At 40.2% G+C, this 23550-nt stretch overlaps 2 protein-coding genes across 3 annotated transcripts; both read right to left on the bottom strand.

Annotated features, from left to right (window-relative positions):
* Positions 1 to 670: 670 nt before the first annotated feature.
* LOC136832700 (guanylate kinase) lies at positions 671 to 23022 on the bottom strand. 2 transcript variants are annotated; one of them, XM_067094139.1, is made up of 6 exons: positions 22884 to 23016; positions 13172 to 13224; positions 7794 to 7868; positions 4509 to 4700; positions 3727 to 3878; positions 671 to 3076 (listed from the first exon to the last, which is right to left on the bottom strand). In XM_067094139.1, the coding sequence occupies exons 2-6, from the start codon at positions 13197 to 13199 to the stop codon at positions 2882 to 2884; spliced, it is 642 nt and encodes a 213-aa protein (XP_066950240.1). In that variant the 5' UTR covers positions 13200 to 13224; positions 22884 to 23016; the 3' UTR covers positions 671 to 2881. The 2 variants fall into 2 exon arrangements, with proteins under 2 accessions (XP_066950240.1, XP_066950241.1); XM_067094140.1 differs by lacking the exon at positions 13172 to 13224 and having other exon boundaries at positions 22884 to 23022.
* On the bottom strand, positions 16379 to 17074 carry LOC136832919 (uncharacterized). The gene has a single exon (XM_067094577.1). It carries the CDS (start codon positions 17072 to 17074, stop codon positions 16379 to 16381), a length of 696 nt encoding a protein of 231 aa, XP_066950678.1.
* Positions 23023 to 23550: the final 528 nt, after the last annotated feature.

Genomic DNA, 23550 nt, shown 5'->3' with positions numbered 1-23550 from the left:
CCAGTGGTTTGCTCCAGGACTGTTAGATACCATGCAGACTTCTGGATCCTGCTTCCTTATGCTGGAGCTGACTGCAGTGACGTTTTTACTTCTTGGTCGAAGCTTTGGGAGAACTGAGTATTGACTTTTGTCCATATTAAGAAGTTATTGCTAGGCAACCCTGATGCCTGGTTCTTGTATCTTCTTGGCTCCATTGATCAGTGACCAAGGTGGAATTTTCGGTTATTAATCCAGCAGCAAAACTCACTTAGGACTAGGGCTAAGAGCAAGTCCTATAACTGCAGGATGTTGTGCTGCCTCATACCCACCTCCAACCAGTTTTCGATTGCTTGCTAACCCAGGAAATGGTCCTCCAAACAACTGGGATCTTTCTAAGGTTACAACAGGGAAATCATATGGAAGAGTTACAGCTGACCAACACCTAAAAATTTGCAGTGGCAGGTCATCTTGCAGGGGCAGCATGTAACAGGCTTCTTATGGAAGAATGGTGTCCTGTCTGGGACTGCCAAGAGTTTACATTTCCATACACACCCTTATTTTGTGTAAGCTATCTACTCTCTAGTAAACACCTACATTCACCAAAAATAGTAACTTGCTAATTCCATGAACTGTAATTCTTGGATAGTAAGTTCAGTTAAATGCTTGGGATTCAATGAGTGAATAAGACATGTACATAAGGCCCGTTTATTATCATCATTACATTTTCAAATAACCAGAATCACTGCTTTCTTAACAAATAAATACATTTAACACCAATTTGTTTCAGAGAAGCATCTGAGTATGTTACACTAATGTACTTCATTATTTGTACAGTGATAATCTAATTTTTAGTTGAATTACAATTGCTTTATTTTTGTTCTATGTTCTACACAAAAGTCTACAAAAAATAACTATCACAAACAATGATTCTAGGAATGCATCACCTACAAAAAATAATAAAATAAACCTACTTTACTCTAAATGGGGGAGGTGACTTGGAGAGCAACAAAAATTTATAGACAAGATATACATGTCCTTTCAGTCACTAAAAGGAAACACTATACTACACAAATAAGTGCTGAGCATAGCTAAGGGAAACTAATTATCATAATGGCTGGACCCCCAACAGTGAATACATTTATGATAAGAATGTACTGTTTTACTCTGTAAACAAACAAGTGCATAGTGTCATTATTTAACAATAATATACATAGTGAAAACATACTAATAAAGTTTGTTTAGCATGGGATGTAATAAATATTAAGTAGTTACTATAAAATAACAGGAGTTATTCAGTTCTTGGTTATAGTAGTATCTTCAGAAAAAAACAACAGTATCACAACATGACAACCTTAACCCTAGAGTGCATTTGATGGTGCATATACAATAGTGGCAGGCAAGCCCAGCAATGTTTTTGCATTCTTTTCTGTATACAACGCATACCTTCCTCAAACTGAAAACCCAGAGTAATAAAGCAAAGTCACACCTAAAGCTAAATCGTAAAAACCCTCCTGGACATTCCCATGTCAAATGGTCCTCAAAAAAAAAATGTCTGGAATAGAACTGAAATGTGAACTAAATGTCAAAATTGCTTTTCAATTTATGCTTCAACCATAATGCACAACTCAAATGAAATTCTTACATTTTTTAATGTTTAGATACATTGATGGTATCCTGATGTGGAATTTTTGTAAGAACGATGAAACTATCGCTTCAAGGTTTGAGAGTTAAAAAGTACGGCATAATAACAGAAGCTAATACAAATTTTTTAGTGCCGTAAAAGCTGCACAAGATTCAGAATTTCAAGGGTAACAGATATTGACATTTTTTACAAAATAAAATTAAGATGCTTTTGGAAGTTAGTGCTCAGCACGGACTTCTCATTAACACTGGTTAATCTCAAAACTAATTCCACAAACAGTAGCCCAACTGTATCACTACAATCCACTTCATCTCTAATTAATCAAAAAGAGTGCATAGCAAATGAAAATACATTACTGGTTGTAATAAATAACTATAAAACCCTTGATACCACATTTTTCTCATTAAAAAATGAAGGAAAAAAAGAGCGAGGTAACAACCATCTAGCTTCCACAGTGTGTGCCCTGCAACATAAGATGAATCATCTTTATTCACAATATGCTATTCTTTGGTAATAAGCTAACCTGGAATATTCTTTTGAAAAGCAATAATTTCCTTGATATAACCAATATACTTTTGTCATAAATGCATAATAAAAAATGCAGGGTTCGAACAACGCGCAATTAGCTGCTTTTCTCATCCAAATGTCAACAAACACTAAAATATGAACCGAAACTTTAATGTCTCCTGAATTCTGACCAAAATTAAGTGAGGTATTGTATCACATTCCACACGGACTCCCAATACCATGAAGAAATTGGAAATTTTACCCAAAAATTACTGAAAAAAAGCGCAAAAAATAAAAAAAGTCACCTGAAATCATGCTATATGAATAAGATTTTTTGTGCTTATTCATTTTACCTGGCTATTACTGCATTTAAATACACATTAAAATTCTACATTCTCTAAAGTATCGGCGCCGCTGAATAATCCTGATGGGTTCCAGCACTTGGTCTTCAAGACCTAAATTTCATAATCTAAAATATCAGGCAAATATATCCAAATTTTTTATGATATTCAAATGTTTTCAATACCTATTATCTGGAACAAATTAGTGGCCAGTTTTGTTCTAGTTTTAATTGTAAACTAGAGCAGCATATAAAAATCACAACATTTTGAAAATATATAACTAATTTTACATTAAAAAATAAATTATGCCAGGATACTGACAGCATTCATAGAAAATAAAATGCAAAGGAAATGCTACAGTCTAAACAAAATAAAAATAAAAAGACCAAGATCTCTATAAATTTCACACACATCATTTGCTATCTACGATGGGCTTGATAAACTCCCGCAGTTCTTCATACGCTTCGTCAATACTGTCATTTATAATGATCTTGTCGAAATTTCCTTCGACAGCCCCATACTCCAATTCCTTTTTGGCAGTTTCTAAGCGCTTGCTTAAACTTTCTTCGGTTTCTGTCCCTCGAGCTCGCAAGCGTTGTTCAAGTTCCTGCCAATAAGTGGTGAAGATTACTGGACAGAACACACTAATTTAAATGATCATAAAATAATCATACGGGTTTGGCTGTGCTACAAAACGTAAGCTACAACAGCTGGCCACTTCATTATTAAGCAAATACGACATTTCTACCATGACTATATTTTTTTTCTATTATAAATTAGCTTTACAGTGGAATGACAAAAATATTCAGTCTGTTATATGAACACACTAGCTAGTACTGCTCTTTATTATGCCTATATCGAAAGAGTAAAAGATTTTCTTGGGTAAAAGTCTGAAAGTGACACACTTTCACATTCAAAGTTCTACTTGACCCACAGACAATCAATGAATACCTCATACAACAGCCCTGTATGGTTCTCTCAAACTTGGGAGCACTACATCCATAACACTACCAGTACAAGTGTTCCAGTTTTGCAATATACTGTAAACTTAAAAGACCTACTACTCAGGGAAATGGGACACTGTGACATCTCAACAGGAAAGGGAAGCTGATAATCTGCAAACTGGGGAGCACTGGTTACAAGGAATGTGTAATTACCCCTAAAACACAACCTCTGTTGCTGATCTATGTGAATCGGCAGAGAGTTTTACTTAAGATTATAATTCTAGAAATCTAAGGTCTGCTGTATTGCCCTTACCTCTATAGATGGTGGTTGGATGAAAAGATAATATGGATGAAGTTCTGAATCTTTCACCTGTATAACTCCTTGCATATCAATATCTAATATGCATATTCTGCCACTACCCGATACATCATCAACTGCCTTTTTACTTGTCCCATACAAGTTTCCTGTTAGAAATAAGAGAAAAAAACTATTACAGTACTATGGCAGAATTCAGCAGCAAATGCTCAAAATGTATGGGACTCCAGATAAATGGAAGGAAACCAGTAGTAGCAAGGGCAGTATGCATGAAGGAATGAAATCAACACTTGATGGAGCAAAGATTAATAAGGTTGAATTGTTCAAATATTTAGCAACAGGAATTAAAAAATTGGAAATGCTCATAAAAGTAAGATTACGCATCATTACAATCCGCATTTCTGTAAATGTCGAACTTTTAATCTTTAGTTTCTCTCCTTCTACAGTATCACAACAAAGGAGTTGATTAAATGACTTCTTTAATCATCAACTAGGCAATTCACTAATACATAAACAAAGGCATGCTCAATAGGGAAATTCCAAAAGGGTCATATTTTTTCATAAAAATAAAGTGATAGCTTCCTATTGACACAAAGCACAGTATAAAATAGAAAAGGTAAAATGTATTAAAACCATGTAAGTAAAGCCGATGTCAATTTTAAGAACACTGAAAAGCAAGACAGTGAAGTGGATCATAAATTCTACTATAATAAGGTCTCGGTATTCTAGAAAAATGAAGTTGTCTGCGAATAAGAGTTTTTCACAAAAATATGACTTACCAGAATACTCTGCATGTTCAATAAACTCCCCATTGTCTATAGCTTCTTGCATTTCATCTCTTGAAACAAAGAAGTAATCTTTGCCATTCTCTTCTCCTGGCCTTGATGATCGAGTCGTGTGAGATACAGAAAAACCAAAGTGTGGTCCGAACTCTTCTAGCAGTTTCTTTAGCAATGTTGACTTGCCTGCACCTAAGATGAATTACAAATAATGCCAGGCCATAATAAAGTTTATAACATGTTCCCTCTGCAAGACAAAGGAAGAATCACAGACTAACTAGCTAAATATATATAACTGGGGCTTTTACATGAAATGACTGAAAACCATTAATAATAAACTTCATTATTCTTACCATATCATTGTTATCAAAAGGTAAATGTGGGACTTCTTGAACAAACCGAAAGCAATTTATATCATGCAATGACACATGATGTCTAAATTATCTAGGAACACCTTAGATTCCTATTTTCATGCAGAAGCTGTAATAAGATGGATTTTTTTTATTTAAATCTACATGGAAGACAATATGGATTGAATCTGTACACTTTCAAATCAACACTACAGCAAATGGACCTCATTTAGCAGTGTTCAAAAGGAGTTTTAACAGGGAATCAAACCCTGGCTCACTTATCACTAGGCTTGCACAGACCCACAGCCTCCCAGGTAGCTTCTACTTCATAAAATGGCATCCCATAAATCATTCTGTGATTTTAAAACATTATTTTTTGTAACAAACTTAAGTGAGTAGCCTAATTCAACTACATTTAGGATATTTATAATTACCATTCACTTCACATCCTATTTTAATATAAGCTTGGGGAAGGACACCTGGGCAAATATGTACACAATATTCACAATTCAACTATACATTTAGGATGATATATATACTTACCATTCACTTCACATATCCTACTTTAATATAAGGTTGGGGAAGGACACATGGGCAAATATGTACACAATATTCACAGCGGTAACACTTCTGGCAATTGTTATTAACCCTTAAACGCCGAGCCTCTATTTACAAAAACGTCTCCCGTATGCCGGCGGCGTTCGGTGAGTTAGCGCCGAAGCGGAAAAAAAGTTTTTTTCAAAAAATCACAGCATGCTTAATTTTTAAGATTAAGAGTTCATTTTTGGCTCCTTTTTTTGTCATTGCCTGAAGTTTAGTATGCAACCATCAGAAATGAAAAAAAATATCATTATCATATATAAATATTGGAATATATGACAGCGAAAAAAAAAACTCATATAATTGTATACAAATCGCACTGTAAGCACAACGGTTAAAGCTAATGAGTTAATTTTTTTTAGTTGTATTGTACACTAAATTGCGATGATTTTGGTATAAAACAAATTGTAAAACGATCAAAGCAACAAAGAGAAAATATTATCACAAAATGATGCATGAATTTGTAACGCGCGGACGTAAAAAAATGTTTTTTTAAAAAATTCACCATAAATCGAAATATTGTGCTAGAGACTTCCTGTTTGTTGAAAAATGAAGCTAATTGATTGAATATTACTAGACTGTAAGTGTTTTAGCTTACAATTGCAGTTTTCGACCATTTCGGTCGAGTTAAAGTTGACCGAAAGTCAAATTTTTTCTATTTATCGTGATTTATATGAAAATATTTCAAAACTGATAAAAGCTACAACCATGAGTTATTTTCTGTTGTATTGTACATGAAATTGCGCACATTTTCATATATAAAACTTTATGTAACGACTAATATAAAACGGTGCAAATATTACGACAACGAGACGAAAGAATTTCTGAGATGTTCGGCCGAGTTACCGCGCAGACGTAAGGAAATTTTTTTTTCAAAAATTCACCATAAATCGAAATATTGTGCTAGAGACTTACAATTTATTGCAAAATGAAGGTAAACGATTGAATATTACTAGAATGTAAGAGTTTTAGCTTACAATTGCGTTTTTTTACCATTTCGGTCGAGTTAAAGTTGACCGAAGGTTGAAATTCTGGCAGTTATCGTGATTTATGTGAAAATATTTCAAAACTGATAAAAGCTACAACCATGAGCTATCTTCTGTTGTATTCTACATGAAACTGCGCACATTTTCATATATAAAAGTTTATGTAACGACTAATGTAAAACGATGCAAACATTACGACAACATGACGAAAGAATTTCTGAGATGTTCGGCCGAGTTACCACGCGCAGACGTAAGAAGTTTTTTTTTTTTCAGAAATTCACCATAAATCAAAATATTGTGCTGGAGACTTCCAGTTTGTTGCAAAATGAAGGTACATGATTGAATATTACTAAAATTAAGAGTTTTAGCTTATAATTGCGTTTTTTTACCATTTCGGTCGAGTTAAAGTTGACCGAAGGTTGAAATTTTGGCAGTTATCGTGATTTATATGAAAATATTTCAAAACTGATAAAAGCTACAACCATGAGTTATTTTCTGTTGTATTCTACATGAAATTGCGCACATTTCCATATATAAAACTTTATGTAACGACTAATATAAAACAGTGCAAACATTAAGACAACGTGACGAAAGAATTTCTGGCGCGGACGTAAGGAAAAAGTTTTTTTCAAAAATTCACCATAAATCGAAATATTGTGCTAGAGACTTCCAATTCGTTGCAAAATGAAGGTAAATGATTGAATATTACTAGAATGTAAGAGTTTTAGCTTACAATTGCATTTTTTTACCATTTCGGTCGAGTCAAAGTTGACTGAAGGTTGAAATTTTGGCAGTTATCGTGATTTATATGAAAATATTTCAAAACTGATAAAAGCTACAACCATGAATTATTTTCTGTTGTATTGTACATGAAATTGTGCACATTTTCATATATAAAACTTTATGTAACGGCTAATATAGAACAGTGCAAAAATTACGACAAAATGACGAAAGAATTTCTGAAATTTTCGGCCGAGTTACAGCGCGGGCGTAAGAAAAAGTTTTTTTCAAAAATTCACCATACATCGAAATATTGTGCTAGAGACTTCCAATTTGTTGCAAAATGAAGGTACATGATTGACTATTACTAGAATGTATGAGTTTTAGCTTACAATTGCGTTTTTCGACCATTTCGGTCGAGTCAAAGTTGACCGAAGGTTGAAATTTTTTGTAGTTGACGTACGGTACGTCCACTTGGCACCCAACAGACAATTTTAGTCGACGTATGATACGTCCAGTAGGTGTTTAAGGGTTAATACCAATTCAGTTAATTTTCCTTCAATTATATTATTTTCTTTACAAGTTGGACTGGAAAACCACACAGAGCTATAAGTTTATGAGAAACATACCTGACGGGCCACACAAAACCAGAGGGCGAGGTGTCATCTTGAAAGCTACGTGAGAGAGACTGCAACCCACAGTACCTGAAGGAAAGATGAAGTCAACTACCTTGTCACTGAATAGAAGCTGCTTCAAATGATCATACATTTAGAGAAACATTTCCATTGGACATGCAATGCCATTCAGACAGTCTTCAGTTTTATAGTGTCATATTTCATAAAATAGCAATACTGTAATCTAATTTTACTTCACTCCCAAAAATCCATAGGTACCATGTAAAAGCTGTCAATGCTATACAGGGTAATTGCTAACCAATATTAATGGAGACAGTTTATGATGCAGCCTGCCATTGCATGTTACCTCCACCACTGCAAAAACATTTAAAATTTTGTATGCACGTTTTACTCCTCATCACCATGCTACATTATGAAAATTCCTTCAAAATCAGAAATCAATACATGAAGTATTTCTACAAATAAACAGCTCAAAAGATAAAAAAAAAAAAAACTCCATGTAAAAAGATATTTAATTCACTCGGCAAAACCCATAGAAAGCCTCCAATACACAAGATAACTGAATTGCTTTCCTGCATTTTACTTCACATCTACTTTGCCTCATCCATATTCTTTCACTTTACCTTGCTCCATTTTGTCTCTCTCGTGGAAACGCAAAATTCTTTATGCGAATAGCCTCTGAGTCTAGATATGGGACTCAAGTAGCCTCATTATATATATTACATTGGAGCAAAATATTCCTAAAAAAAGAACTTCACAGGTGTTTCTAATGACAGTGAAGAATAATTTTCCTTCAAGTTTCAAAATATGTCATCTTCATTACCTGCAACTTTCAAGTACTGCAATACAGATGATAAATTATCTTGTATAAGCTAAAATATTTTCAAAAGCAGGAATTGTAACTAGAACATTATTAAAATGTGCTTGCTGTTTGACAAGTCCAATTTGTTAGGTTCCATAGAACTTACTGTAAGGGTTTGATCACATATTATAAGAAGTGAAAACCTATGGAAAGTAAAGTAGTGTGGCAGAAAGGTACGTGTGAGAAACAGATGGAAAAAAAAAAAAAAAAAAAAATCATTGATGGTCTAAGGTTAGACAAAATGTACCTTAAATTTAGTTGCATGTATGAAAGTTAATGATGGTAATTTACAACAATTAATGACACACAGCTTTAAAATTGGGTTCATGATAACTGGAGATGTAAACTATCTCCAAAGAATTCCCGTTAAATATGGGGAGATGCAACACTAACATGAGAATTGAATGAATAATGAAATTTAGCTGATAAAGCTAAGCACTGGGGCACTTCCAGACATTCAGAATTTCAAACAGTAAAAAAGAGGGAATTGGATTGTCTGGACAACAGAACACAGATCTAGGAAATAAATGACATGAAATACAAGCCTCAAGGGGTGAGAATACAAGATTAATCCATGACTGCACTAAAGTAATAGTTAAAAGGGTTGAACATCAAGACTGAAGAAAGGAAGCAGGAATGGAGGTAAAGTCCAAGGCTAAAATTTTGGTGCAGCTATAGGCTGAAGGAACACTGCAAACACCTTTTAGTAATGCCTACAGTGCACCATTTGGGGTAAGCTACCAAAACTAACTCCCTACTGGGGACATAAGAACTGCCATCCAATATTGACTAATTCCAAAAAAGATTTCACCAAGATGTATTACATACAGTATAAATAAATGTAATTCACTTTTCACAATTTGTAGCTCTGATGAAAATAAAATAAACCCAAAGAAGAGCAGAGTAATAACTTCAATTCAAACACAAAGAGATGAAAACCAAGTTTTAAAAAACCTGGATCAATAACTTAAATAATAAAAGATTATATGCACAATTTTCCTTGCCCTCCAACTTATTCAATGTACTGTAATATTTTGCAAATCTCACAATGCAAAACACAACTAGGTCACCTCACTACACTACTCAGGCTTCCCATTAGACAGTAAGGATTACTGGTGATGCCATACTGAGAGAGAGAGAGGGAGCTATGGCTTTGTAAGAAACCAACCATTTACATAAAGTAATACAGTATCTTGAAAGGTTTTCATCAGTCATCACAACATAACTGTATAAACAACTTTTACAATTCTACAAACTGCCTGTACTGTAACCCACTCTAAGAGAAAAGCTTAGAGAGAGAGAGAGAGAGAGAGAGAGAGAGAGAGAGAGAGAGAGAGAGAGAGAGAGAGAGAGAGAGAGAGAGACCAACCTGCTCTGACAGCCTGTAACTCACCAACTGAAGGGAGACAGGTAGAGAATACCTCATATAGCTACTCTCACGGATTCACATCTAGTTTCTAGCTTATAAAACATGGACAAATTTTACCACATAACTACATCCAGGAAAAAAGGATATAAATTAACATGGTAAAATCAATAACAAATTTCACTGATAAAAAATTAAATTACTTAACCATTTCACACTTTAAAGATACATGAATCTAGTCAAGTATGAAGAAAAAAATTGGCAAAAATACTCAAAGACACTTACAAAATGACACACAAACAAAAGAGTTCACTCAACATGAATTATGAATATTTCTACAATGTAATTTTAATTGGGGACTGCTGAGCTACCAATCTGAACTGTAGAAACTATATGTTTTTTCACTAGAACACTGTAGGTATACATGTACAGTACCTCAACAAGGTTGTCTAGTTGACCAAACATTTCTGCGTAGTAAGGTAACTTCAATTTAAAACAGCAAAGTTCTCAACAAAATTTTTAACAAAATCCAATATAATAAGCATAAAAGAAGTTGACTATTCAATATACTGACCAAGAGAGTGAAACAAAAAATTCATCCCAGTAGCAGACATGTAAAGGAAAATAATATACAAACTAAACAGTGTACCAGAACTGACAGCATGTAAGGATGTGCTTTTCATCAATATGTCCAAAAACTAGTATTAAATGAAACTACTTATAGAAATTCAATAGGTCCAATTACCCATAAAGGAAGAAACTGAAGGGTAACATCCACCTTTAGTCCAATAAATCATTAGCTCTCCAGCCTTCCAGATAATAGCTTAATGCAAAATCAATAGGTGATAGCAAGAGAGAAAGAGAGGGAGAGACATCAAATGTAATACCGAATTGCATCAATATATCTTGTAGACATTATTGGAGAAATAAGTTACTAAATTAAAGTGAAATTTAACCCAAGCTTTTGTTTTACTTTACAGTTTTGTTAAAATCTACAGTAATGCTGCTATGCTGTACAGTACTTCTGAACTTCAATATTTCACGTCCAATAAACCTCCTGATTAAAGTTTTTTCTAAAATTATTATCATTACAGGGTACAGTATTATTTACCATTACTATTATTATTACAATAAGGTATTATTGTTGTTATTCTTATTACTGATAACAGCTTACCAGCTTAATCAGACCACTGGGTGAAAAAAAAAAAAAAAAAAATTCCATGGCTTGAATGGAAGGTTTCTACAAAATATATACGTCATTACCAGTGTAGTGCATTTTCAGCTCAGAAATTCAGCCAGGCAGGGAATTTATTAATTATTCATGAAGGTACAAGTGTGATAATTAGAACAGACTAAAGTACTTAGTCTGATTTACTTCAGTTTATCATCAATTCTATGATGTACCATTCACACAAGGTATTGATTTTTTGTGGTACTACACAATCATTCACATGTAGTACTAGGATATTACACAGCACCATATTTGATCTAGTTATAGCTGAAACAGATGCTGTGTGCCATTAGTATTTTCATATCCTAAGAATGCATCAACTAGAAACCAACATTTTCCAACATTAGGCACTGGAGCATTATAATAATAACTGACAGCTTTCAAGTCCAAGTGAGAAGTAATTACCTCTCATAAATCATAGAATATCATGAAATATTTTAGAGTCACCCTAATTAGGTTAGTTCCCTGATCCATTTATCTAGATGGCGATCAAATTTTTCGGCAAAGTTGTTAGAGCAGCAGACTGGTGCAGCCCAAGATGAATCACTTGATTATTTATCAGTATGAGACATTATTGGTCAATGTTTAATTCTTGTCATTACAAAACTGTTTCACATTTTTTTTAATAACAAATCCTGGACAACATATGATGTTACAGCATAATGCTTAAGAACTGTATAGCAGAGAATAAAGGAATAATTCAGATTCTGAAAATGTTCAAGCTGTGAACCTGTAGTCAAAGTGACTTCCAACTCCACCAAGCACAGTAGAGTACTGTAACTGCTTTTGTCCTCCAATACCAGCTAAGTTTTCTTGTTCACCCAATTTACAGATCTGAGTGAAAAGACTGAAGTACAGCAGTATTAGGATCTATGATCTACTAAAACCTAAAGCATTTCAAGTACTACTTTACAATCATCATCAAGAACAAACAATTTCACACACACACAAACACACCGAATAGGTCTCTTGAAGGCAGGAAGGGAAAGAGCTTTACACCAGTTCAATAAGTTTTCCAAACAGGATTTGAAGTCCTGGACACTAAGTTTCCTTACTACACTGACACAAAAATTTTCCTTTAATTCTTTAGAGTGGCAGCAACAAAGTATGGTAGTACAAAATCAAAAGCTTAGGAGACACCACATCATGCAAAAGTAATGTCTCCCACCCTCAACGTTAGTAATTGGAAAAAGGGCAATAGAGCGAGAAGGAACACAGGCACTTGAATCTAAATGAATTAATGTGCAGTACACTATATCTACAAAACTTACAAACTGCTGCTTCTCTCACAGTCAATCTTCAAATTTCTCCTTGGGCAACTTACACACTACCTTGAAATACTGGTAATTTTTGCTAAAAACTGTTGTCCATTACCATACCTCCTACTCTTTTAGAAACTGCTGGGCAACCATATTGCTTTGATGTTAATGATATAAAGTATTGTTTTTAACAACTACAATACTCTGAAGTTATCAACAATGCTCTTATGTAGGCTGTTTACATTACAGTTACAACACATGAAAATCTCACAGTTCATCAAACAAAATAAGGTTTTACTCCTTTAATTTCATGCAACAGCATAAAGCAACAATTTTAAATACTGTAAACTTGAACACTTCATCCTGAGAACAAAACCCTTAAACACTTTTAAAATTGAAAATACAGAATATACAATATTATGGAGTTTATCCAATGCAATGAAAAAAGGCTATTTGAGATGTTAAGGTGGCTATTTCAAGGGCAAACCAACTAATTTCTGATAACTTTTCGTTTCATATTTACTGGTACACCATTTAATTCCATACACTGCTTTACACTCATGGTTAGAAGAATGTCTCACAAAGTTAAGTCTATGCACATATTATGGTAAGCATATTTAGTTACCTGAGCACACTAATGAAAAATACACTTACTGGCGAGCCTTGTTAGCAGTGATGCCATGCCAATAAGGGTGGCCTCGAAATTACTGAAAAGAAACAAACACCTACAAAAATGCTATTCACACTTCAGACCAGCTAGCAACTTACATTCTTGAACTACTGTACTAGTTTGATCAATGCTTTCACTGGTGGGCATAGAATCAACACCTTCTAGCCTAATAAGAACCTCAGTATGACAAATTTACCTATCTGCAATGTATCACTAGATGTTTAACATAAAGACCTTAATGATCATTTCATAATGTTTTGATTTTGTACTACCAGCACATCACAGCATCAATTACAGTATGTAGCAAAAGTACAATGCCCCAAAATGTCTACCTGCCTTGAGTTAGCAGAGCAACTTTTAGTACAGTATCTACCAATGAAATATATAAAATCACACTAACACCACAATTTCTTATGATAAATGACATCTTCCTAAATATATAAACCTGAAGTATTTTATAAATATACATCTTGTGGCACAAGCTGATTCAGCCATTGAAGCTTAATAACAATGTAGGTAATTAGCAGCAAATACAGTAGGTGAGGGTAATGCATGCACCACCTGCTCACCTCACTTTTCCTTTGGCAAACAAGAACAAATGAGATGGTTTGAGGCAAGATTATGATACAAGACTTCAGATTTGTATACATTAAGGAAAAATATAATGTTTTATATCCAGGAAAAAATGACATTTTTATGATAAAATAAAGTTTATATATACTTACCAAGTAATTGCATAGCTATAGTTTCTAACTAGTACGGCAGCTAAAATTTGAAAACTCGCAGTAGCGATCTTTTGTTTTGGTGTAGGTAACTAGTCCTGCCCACTTTTAGGAAAGAGAGGAACAACTTGGCAAAGAACCTCAAATTGTTTGTGCTTTTATGTCCATGCGCAGGGAGGAGGGTGGGCTCTCAATCTGTAATTACTTGGTAAGTATGTATAAAACTATTTTATCATAAAAATGTCATTTTTATACAAGTAACTTACCAAGTAATTACACAGCTGATTCCCATATTGATAGGAGGTGGGATGCATGGACCACTACTACCTCAAAACATTAGTATTTGTAATGAATTTGAGGACAGAAAAAAATTGCCAGCATTGATACAATACTTATTTCCTTACCTGGTAAGAGAGCTGATGCAGGAGGATACTGCCTCTGGTTGGTTGCTCAGCTTACCCTGTAATGGCATGGCAGTATAGCCGTGGGGTGCCTGCTACATAAGTGGGAGCCTTAAGCGAAGGACCTTTCCGATCACTAATAAAGCAAAAAATTTGCCCCTGCCCTGGGTGTAGTACCATCACAAAAAACAACCAGACCAAAAAAAAAAAAAAAAAAATACTATTTCCTACATCATAAAAATTAAAAAACACCAACACCCCTCCACTAAAAACTGGTGGGTATCCAAGCACATAGTACCCCTATGCTCCCCCAAAGACTCGACAACCTATGTCAAGGCAGAGATTTAGGATGGAAGGGATACTTCCTACACTTCCTCCCCCAACACCATGCCAGCCAGTGACAACGGATCTAAGGTACTGCAATTATTAAAAATTGTTTCCACTTCCTTTAAGTAATGGGACACAAACACTGACTTGCATTTCCAATATGTAGCTTGGAGAAAGGAAGAGAGAGATTGTGCTTAAAAGCTAACAACGTAGCTACAGCTCTAATATCGTGAGCTCTGACTTTAAAAACGGGAAACAGTTCTTCTCCAATATGAGAATGAGCTTCACGAATGAGGTCCCCTAAAAAGAAAGACAGAACATTCTTCATAAGGGGTCGAGAGGGGTCTTTGACCGAACACCACAAGTTACTGGCAGGTCCCCGTATCTTCTCAGTCCTGCGTAGGTAATATTTTAAAGCTCTCACGGGACAAAGCACCCTCTTCATCTTCCAAACCTAACACTTGCACTAGGTTCTTGATGTTAAAAGAACAAGGCCAGGGTTTGATGGAGTCTCGTTCTTTGAAAGAAATCCCAGGGTATAAGAGCAGACTGCATCGCTTGAGTGAATCCGACTCTTTTGTCAATTGCATGTTTTTCACTGATCCTTTTAGCAGTGGCTAGGGCAACCAGGAAGAAGGTCTCCTTAGTAAGATTCCTAGGGGGACATGGAATCAAGAGGTTTGAAAACAGGACTAGATAGCCATTTAAGGACCACATCCATATTCCTTTGCTTACTTGAGTCAAAAGATCTAACGAGATCGGATATATCCTGGTTAGCAGAAAGGTCCAGGCCTCTATGCTGGAAAACCGAGTTAAGCATGGACCTGTAACCTTTAATTGTGGAGGAAGACAACCCTCTGGTGGTCCTCAGGAATAACAGAAAATCTGCAAATTCTGTAAAAAAGTCTTAGAAGGCAAGATGCCATTACTTCTGTACCAAGTGAGGAAGATAGACCACTTGTTTTGGCATACGTTGGCAGATGACTGGCATCTACACTTTGCAACAGAAACTGCAGTCGCCCTTGAAAATCCCTTAGCTGTGAGTAATTTCTTGACAGTCTGTAACCTGTCTGAGCTAGATCTGACAACCCTCAATAAAAGTGTCTGAAATGGGGTTGTTTGAGCAGATCGTGTTTTAGTGGTAGAAGCCTGGGAAAATCTACCAGAAGTTCCAAGAGATCTGGGAACCACTCTCTTAAGGGCCAGAATGGGGCTATTAGTGTCCTCGACACATTCTGGTGGGATCAGAACTTGTTCAGGACTTCTCCGATCATCCTGAATGGAGGGAAGGCATACAGATTTTTGTTGGACCAGTCCTGCAACATGGCATCTGTCACCCATGCCAAGGGGTCTGGGACTGGTGAACAAAATAACAGTAGACGATGGTTCTTGGAAGTCAGGAAGCAATCCAGCGTTGGTTTCCCGCACAGCTTCCACAGGTCTAGGCAAACTAGTGGATCTTGAGTCCACTCTGTGGGAATGACTTGACTGTGTATGCTCAACTGGTCTGCCAGGACATTCAGTCTGCCTTGGACGAATCTGGTTATGGTTTTCGTCTGATTCTGACTTGGCCAGAAAAGATCCCTCGCCACCTCGCAGAGGGAGAAAGAATGCATTCCCCATTGTTTGCTGATGTAAGACAGGACTGTGGTACTGTCCGAATGGACAGCCACTGTCTTGCCGAACACTTCTGACACAAAAGCTTGCAACCCCAAGTGGATCACCTTTAACTCCTTCACATTTATGTGAAACTTCTCTTGTCTCCCATGAGAGCCCCCCAGCCTATGTCTGATGCACCTGCATAAAAGTTTAGGTCGGGGTTCTGAATGAGAGGAGACTCCCCCTCCAGCAACCTGTCTTTGGACCTCCACCAAAGCAAATGCTTCTTGATCTCGTGGGTTACTGGAAAATGAATGAGTCTGGGTGACTTTTCCTGTCCCAGCTGGCTCTGAGGAAGAATTGAAGAACTCTCATGTGTAATCTTCCCCAGGACATGAACTGTTCTATGGCTGCCAGAGTTCCGAGGAGACTCATCCATTTGTTGACAGAGCAGGTTTGGAGAGTGAAAAACTTGTCTACTGCCCGTAGACAGGATTCCACTCTCCAAATATACTATCTCCTGAGAAGGAGCCAGCTGGGATTTCTGAAGAATGATTAATAAGCCTAGATCCTGGGCTAAAAGAAGGGTCTTGTGTAGGTCCTCCGTGCATTGTTCCTTCGCCGGGGAGCATAGAAGCCAATCGTCTAGGTAGAGTGCGATGATGCCCATAAGATGGAGCCTCCCTTCATGGGGAGCAAGAATGCAGGTGAAAACTTGAGGGGCCGTCGATAGTCTGAAACACAGGGCTCGAAACTGGAAGACCCGGTCCTGGAAAACAAATCTGAGGTACTTCCTCAAGTCTGGGTGTATGGGGACGTGGAAGTACGCATCTTGCATGTCTATTGAGACCATCCAGTCTCCTTGACGAATAGATACAAGAATGGAGTGACTCGTCTCCATTCTGAATTTTGTCTACTGAAGGAGGCTCAGAGCACTGACGTCCAGGACCGGTCTCATCCTTCTGAAGACTTGGGGACTACGAAAAGACAATTGTAGAACCCCTTCAAGTTCACATCTTCAACTATCTCTTCTGCCCTCTTGGAGAGGAGGGTGGAAACTTCCTCCGAGAGGGCCAAATACCTCTCTGAGCCTATGGAGTAGGCAGTCAAGATGATGGGCTTCCTGACTAATGGAGGTTTTTTCCTGAACAGGATAGAGTAGCCCTCCTTGTGGCCTTTTACAATTGACTGTTCTGCTCCTTTCTTTTTCCACCTCTCCCAGAAGGGATGGAGCCTGGCACCTACTGGGGCATGGAGAACAAGGTCTTCATTTCCTTGACGAAACCCTAGTTGAGGACTTCTTGACTGCTCGAGACATGAAGTGGATGTTTGACCAAGGTCTGGAAATGATCTTTGTCTCCCACCACGACAGGGATGAGGCTGCAAGGGTGAGACCGACTTCCTGTTGAAAGATGGAAGATCCTCTGGACGTCTTGAGGACTGGACAAAAGGTCCTGGGTCGACTTGTGTAAGTGCGAGACAGTGTCATTGACGGTTGACTGTGGAAACAAATAATCTTTCACCAGGGGGGAGAAAAGGAGAGCTGACTTCTGTGCTGTAGTGACTCCTTAGTGGTGTGTGAACACCATAGTTCTCTCTTCTTTAACACTCCCATCGTAAAAAGAGAGGCTAACTCCCTAGAGCTGTCCCTGACGCCTTTATCGGCAAGAGAGGACTCCAAAAGCATCCAAAACGGTTCAAGGGAGAGAGGTCTATGACCGGTATCCATCCCCCTGAGGCTTTCTCTACGAGAAAGATACAGCTGTAAAAGCCTGGAGACTGGTCCGACATGACTTCCACAGCACCCTTGCTCAGCATGGCTTGACTTCTTGCTGTAGTGCGGTGTCCTTCGAAGTTCCGTGGACGTACGTGTGGAGATGGACCGGAGAGTAGGTGAGGGGAGGCTGAGGCTCGAAGGGTAGTAGATATCCCTCCCGAAGGACATCCACTATCCAGGTCTCGGCTCCTTGTCGCTGCCATGTTGCCCGATGGCTCGACAGGCACACCCCACCTTCGGCAGCTTTTGGGGGGGAATGCTGCCCCTAGCGTTTCCCCTTCTTCTTCTTCTTCCCCTTGCCCCCTTTACCGGATTGGAAAGTGGGCTGAAAGGGGCGGGAAGGCCCGCTCTTTCTAAAGGAAGAAGGAGGCTGGGTGTTCCCACGGGACCCCTTCGAAGTCTGGGACTTCTTAGGGGCCGAGGAAGTGCCAGCCTGGCCCGAGGGCCTGGCTGCAGTGGAACACGAAGACCCAGAGGTCTTGGCCACTGCCTGGTGGACAAGCTGGTCGCTGTCATCGGCCCGGCGCTTGTCCACCGCGGCGTCCACCAACTCCCTAGGGAAGAGAGAGGCGGAACCCATCAACGGTCCATTCCGCAGAGTCATTGCCGACTCAGGTCCTACAGACCTGGAGAAGCGAGAGAGAACGGCGTCCCTCCGATTCAGGACCAGGTTTGCCCACAGGTTTGCCATCTGGTGGGTGAGGTAGGAGATGGCCCTACCCCCAGACTGGCACTGTCTCCCAAAGGCGGAGTCCTCCCCAGGCACGATAACGCCCGAGGAAGCAGGTACCTTCGATACTGTGAAGGACCACAGATTAAGCCAAGAGACTGCCTGGAAGGCTGCCATGGCAGTGGCTTCCAGGGTTGCGGCTTCTTGCTGAGAGAGGGAGATGCTCTCTGCAGCGCAAGCTGCTGCAACGCAAGACCTGGATCCAGACGTATCAGGTCTGGGTCAACCTGTTTAGGCGGCAATGCCCTCTCCAATGGTGCAAAGAAGCGCTTCTGGCGAGGCAGAGGGAGGGAAGAAGCTTGTCCGAGCGATTCGATCTAAGTGAATTGTCTTGCCCAGACTCAAGACCATTCACCTGGTCGAGGATCCCTTTGACAAGCGTGGACCACGGCAGCCCCACTGAAGCCTTGGGTTCCTTCTTGGGTCCCCAGTAGGATTCGAGGCGCGACGGACGATCCACAGTTGAGGCCGTGGTCCCTCCCCCGAGGTCATTGTGCTGACAAATCAGCGCAATAACCTCCGCAAACGTCCTCTGTATCTCAGGGGTGTCCGTATCCTGGGGAAGAGGACCCTCAAGTCCTTCCAGAGTGCGGTCCTCCTGATCTACTCTCCCTGCAGGAGGGAGAACCTCGGCAGACCCCAGTAATCCTTCCTGCAACCACGCGGGCGTAAGACCTGGTCGAGCCAAGGACCAAGCCAGGTAGCCTACATATGCCCCTGAGGTAGAACTCTGGGGAGAAAACTTGCCAGAGTTCTTCCTGCCCGACTCGCGCCCCTTGGAAGGAGCCCAGGAGGTAGAGGGGACAGGCGAGGAGGATTGGGTGTTTCCACTGGCCTTGCTGGCAGAACCAACAGGGGCAGCGGGCTGGGGGCGGTCACCAACCTGCGGTGGTGACGGCAGCCCAAGTCGAGGAGAGTGCTTTTGCCTAGGTGAAGCAGTCTCCTGAGGAGAGCGGAGTGCCTCATGTGAGCCAAGTGGCGCGCTCGCCTCCCCTGAGCCAGGCTGGCCGCATCCGTGGCCAAGGACTGGGAGGGAGTCGAGCGCCACGGCTGGCTGGCGCGAGCTTGTGCTGTCCTCTAGACGCGTCCCAGTCTTCTTCGAGGCCGTAGCCTCTCGGGAAGACTCAGCAGGGGACCTCTTCTCTGCTTCTCCAGGCATTCGGACCCGAGGGACCAAAGCACTTTCCCGGGAACCTAGCTCGGCACTCACAGAGGTACCAGCAAGAGGAGTTGGGGCACCTGCATGCCCGGACTCTTTCTCTCGCCCCACGCCCGGGTCTGTACGGTGGGAACAGAGAGAAGTTTCTCCCGTATCAGCCTGGGGTACCCGGGTCTCCTTGGATACCTGGGTACTCGCAGCGACTCGCGCACCAGTGTCCACTTGGACCCGCTGGCGTTAGAGGCAGGTTTCTTAGGCACAGCAGGGGAAGTGCGGACTGTGGTCTGCATGCCCTTGGCTCCCCATGTGACTGACCTGGGGGCCAGAGCAGCGGTTCCCTGATCAGTGGATTGGAAAGAGCCAGCGAGAGATCCCACTGCCTTCCCTGAGGAAGGAGGCAGTCCCTTAAAGGTCTCGGTGCGAGACTTCTCGGGCGGGGAGAGGCAGGCTTCTTCTTCTTTGGCTGGGAAGCCTCAGAAGGAGAAGAGGAAGAAGAGGTAGCAGACCAAGACGATGATGATGACCAAGACAAAGACGAAGATAACAACACCTTTCTCGATCTCTTCTTTGACTTCTTCTTCACCATCTTCCTCAGGATTATAGTCAAGTCCCCAAACCATGCAGGAGCAGGCGGGGGGGGGCCACAGCAGCAGGCTCAACCCGGGCAGCTTAGGCAGTGCTCGGGCCAGCAGTTACTGGGGCAGGAACATCAGCGCGGCAGCCAGGAGCATACGGAGGAGGAGCCAGGAATGAAGGCCTGGGTGGCACGCGAGCAGCCAGGCCGGGCCGGGCCAAGGTCGAAGGCATAGGGAACGAGTCAGTCGTTAAGCCGGGCTGAGAAACAGGGAAGTGAGTCAGTCGTTAAGCCGGGCTGAGAGACAGGGAAGCGAGGAGCCGCAACCATAGACATAATTGGGCCAGGGCCAGCAATAGGGGCAGGAACAGTCAAATACGGCACCGTTGATGTCAACATGTAGGAAGACCCAGGTCGTGAGAGCGGGGCCAGGAACCCAGGAGGCAGCGGTACAGAATGGTGAGCGGCAGGGGCAGCTGAAACCTGGGTGTCCAGGTGTGAAGCCACCGACACGGGTAGCTTGGAGAAACCAGACATAGTGACAGACGTGGTGGTGATAGTGGTAGCCGAGTGCGTTGTCACTGGAGCGCCAGACAGATGGGATACCAGACCCTCCAGTGACGGAATGCCAGGTAGACCCAGGAGTAGCCAGGCCGACGATAGATCTGATACCTGGTTATCCACCCCGAAACCTGAGGAAATAGTCGGGTTAAACTGGGAAGTCTCTGCTCGTTCTGGGGGAAAAATTTCCCCCCCAGCTTGAGAAGAGATCCCTGAGAGGACGTCCTGACCAACCACCCCCCCAACGCCTTTCCACACCTGATGAAACGAAAGAGGAAGGGGAGGGGGGGTCCTCACCTGAGGGAGAGGGAGCAAGTAGGGGAAGTTCGCTTGGGGGGGAGAAACGAACCTGACACATTAGCCACCACTGGAGTTGTCAGGGGCGTGTTACCCTTTGATGGCTTCCGACGGTAGCGTCTCCTCCCTTCGAACCACTTCTATTGCTCGGGAGACCAGGAACAACACTCACTACAAGGAGCGTCGCGTGAACACACACGTCCCCTGCAAGATGGGCAGAGGGTGTGTGGGTCTGTGTTGACGCTAGACCGAAAGGTATTACATTTCTCACCTCCTACCCCAGGACACACACGCTGGGGATAGGAGACTTTAGCAGGTTTATCACCATTCATACTGAAAAAAACAACCAAGGAATTTTCCTATCAAAAGGCTGAAAAAGGGCAGTCAGACAGAGAGTGAAGAACAACGTCTGCATTCCACGGTGGTCGAAAGCAAATTGGAATGTTTGCATCCGGGCAGGCGGTACTCCCGCCTCCCGGACGGTAGTTAACTGCCTAACCACCTTGTTTGAAGTTCAACGGCGGTTTCCAGCCTACGCCTGAAAGTAATCCCTAATGTAAAGGACGGTATTATTTCACTTATGGACATTAATTGCTTTCAACATAAAATATAGGTTTTTCTGTTGTATTATGATGTGATTTGAATGATTTTGAGGTTTATTTCCATCGCAAATGAATACTTATCCTTCCCGGCAAATAATATACTGTATACAAAATTAATAAAATTACGACTTGTCAGAATACTGCACCCCCTCTCCATAGCTAATACGGCAAAACTGTGTTTACTGATTACAGTTTTGCCATATTAAAATGGAAGGAAGGGCAATATTCTGACAAATCGTAATTTTATTAATTTTGTATACAATATCATTTGCAGGAAGGATAAGTATTCATTTGCGATGGAAATAAACCTCAAAATCATGTAAATCACATCATAATACAACAGAAAAACCTATATTTTATGTTGAAAGCAATTAATGTCCATAAAGAAATAATACCTAAAGGACCGAGGGTTTGTATATTGTGTCGGAACAAATTAACCTTTAAAAATTTGTTTAATTTTTGCTACAATTCCATGATTTTTGCAGTTTAAGGGTAGGCTATTTCCACTTAACCCAAATACTACGCTTTCACGACAAAAAATCAAAACCAAACTAACTCATGTCACACGTAAACCTTAATCCCAATAATTCCTAAATTCCATGACTGACTAAAATTAACTGGCCGCATTATAAACCTACGATTTTGAGGAAATTTCAAATGGCCTACTCCAGCGAGACCGTACCATAAAAACTTGCCAGTCTCGATTACCACAAGCTACACTAGTCAAACTAATGTGACCTCCAAACAGGCCCGCTGAGCCTCGTTTTGACCAACTTCGGGTGGGGGAGGTCATTTACCCTAGCACCTAAGATCAGTCCACCACTATTGCGAACACGTAGACAATTCATTCATTCATCCGAGACATGACACTTGGCATAATATTTCAAAGATTAGCCTACGAGAGAAATCCTGTTCAAAAACTAGATTAACTTAATTCCAACTCATACCTGAGCAGTGTCAAGGCGGGGAAGTCCTTTACGTGTAGAAATTTCCGGTTAATGTGGACGAAAGGCGGAGAGAATTGACAACGTGCACCGCACTCCGCAAGAGAGTCTACTTTACTCACTCTAGTTTTGTTTTGATGTCGCGGCTCGCTCGAGAGTCAATTCGTTCCACGATCTGCAGTAGGACTTGGACGAATCGTACACGAAGCTCCGAAAAATCGCTGAAAATTTGGAAATTCCTCACTTTTAACTACTTGTATGAATGCTCCTGAAGTTCAAAGCGATGATGTATTTTAAGATAAATAGAGTCACATTATAAATGTTTATACACGGTCTGGGCGTTAATAAATCATACCCGAAGTGACCTACTTGGAAAAAACGCTAAAAATTGAAAATTTTCCACTTTCCCCTATTTGCATGAATGTTCATATAGTTCAAGAGATCGCGTACTTTAAGAGAAATAGTGTCGTGTTATAAGAGTTTATATTTTATAAAGTTTTGTATGTGAAGCTGGGCCTACCAAGCGTGGGTGCCACAAACAACGTATAGCTCAAGCTAAAAGGTTTCTGGATCAAGGTCAAACTTTAAAATGTCAGTTTGAATTAGTTTCTTCTTTGTTCTAAATTAGTCATGATGCTATCGTGGTTTGCACTAGTTCATTCTAGAAACA

This window comes from Macrobrachium rosenbergii, chromosome 50, assembly GCF_040412425.1.
Source record: "Macrobrachium rosenbergii isolate ZJJX-2024 chromosome 50, ASM4041242v1, whole genome shotgun sequence".
NCBI lineage: Eukaryota > Metazoa > Arthropoda > Malacostraca > Decapoda > Palaemonidae > Macrobrachium > Macrobrachium rosenbergii.
The sequence above is the reverse complement of the archived record's forward strand: the minus strand, read 5'-3'. Positions and strand labels throughout refer to the sequence as shown.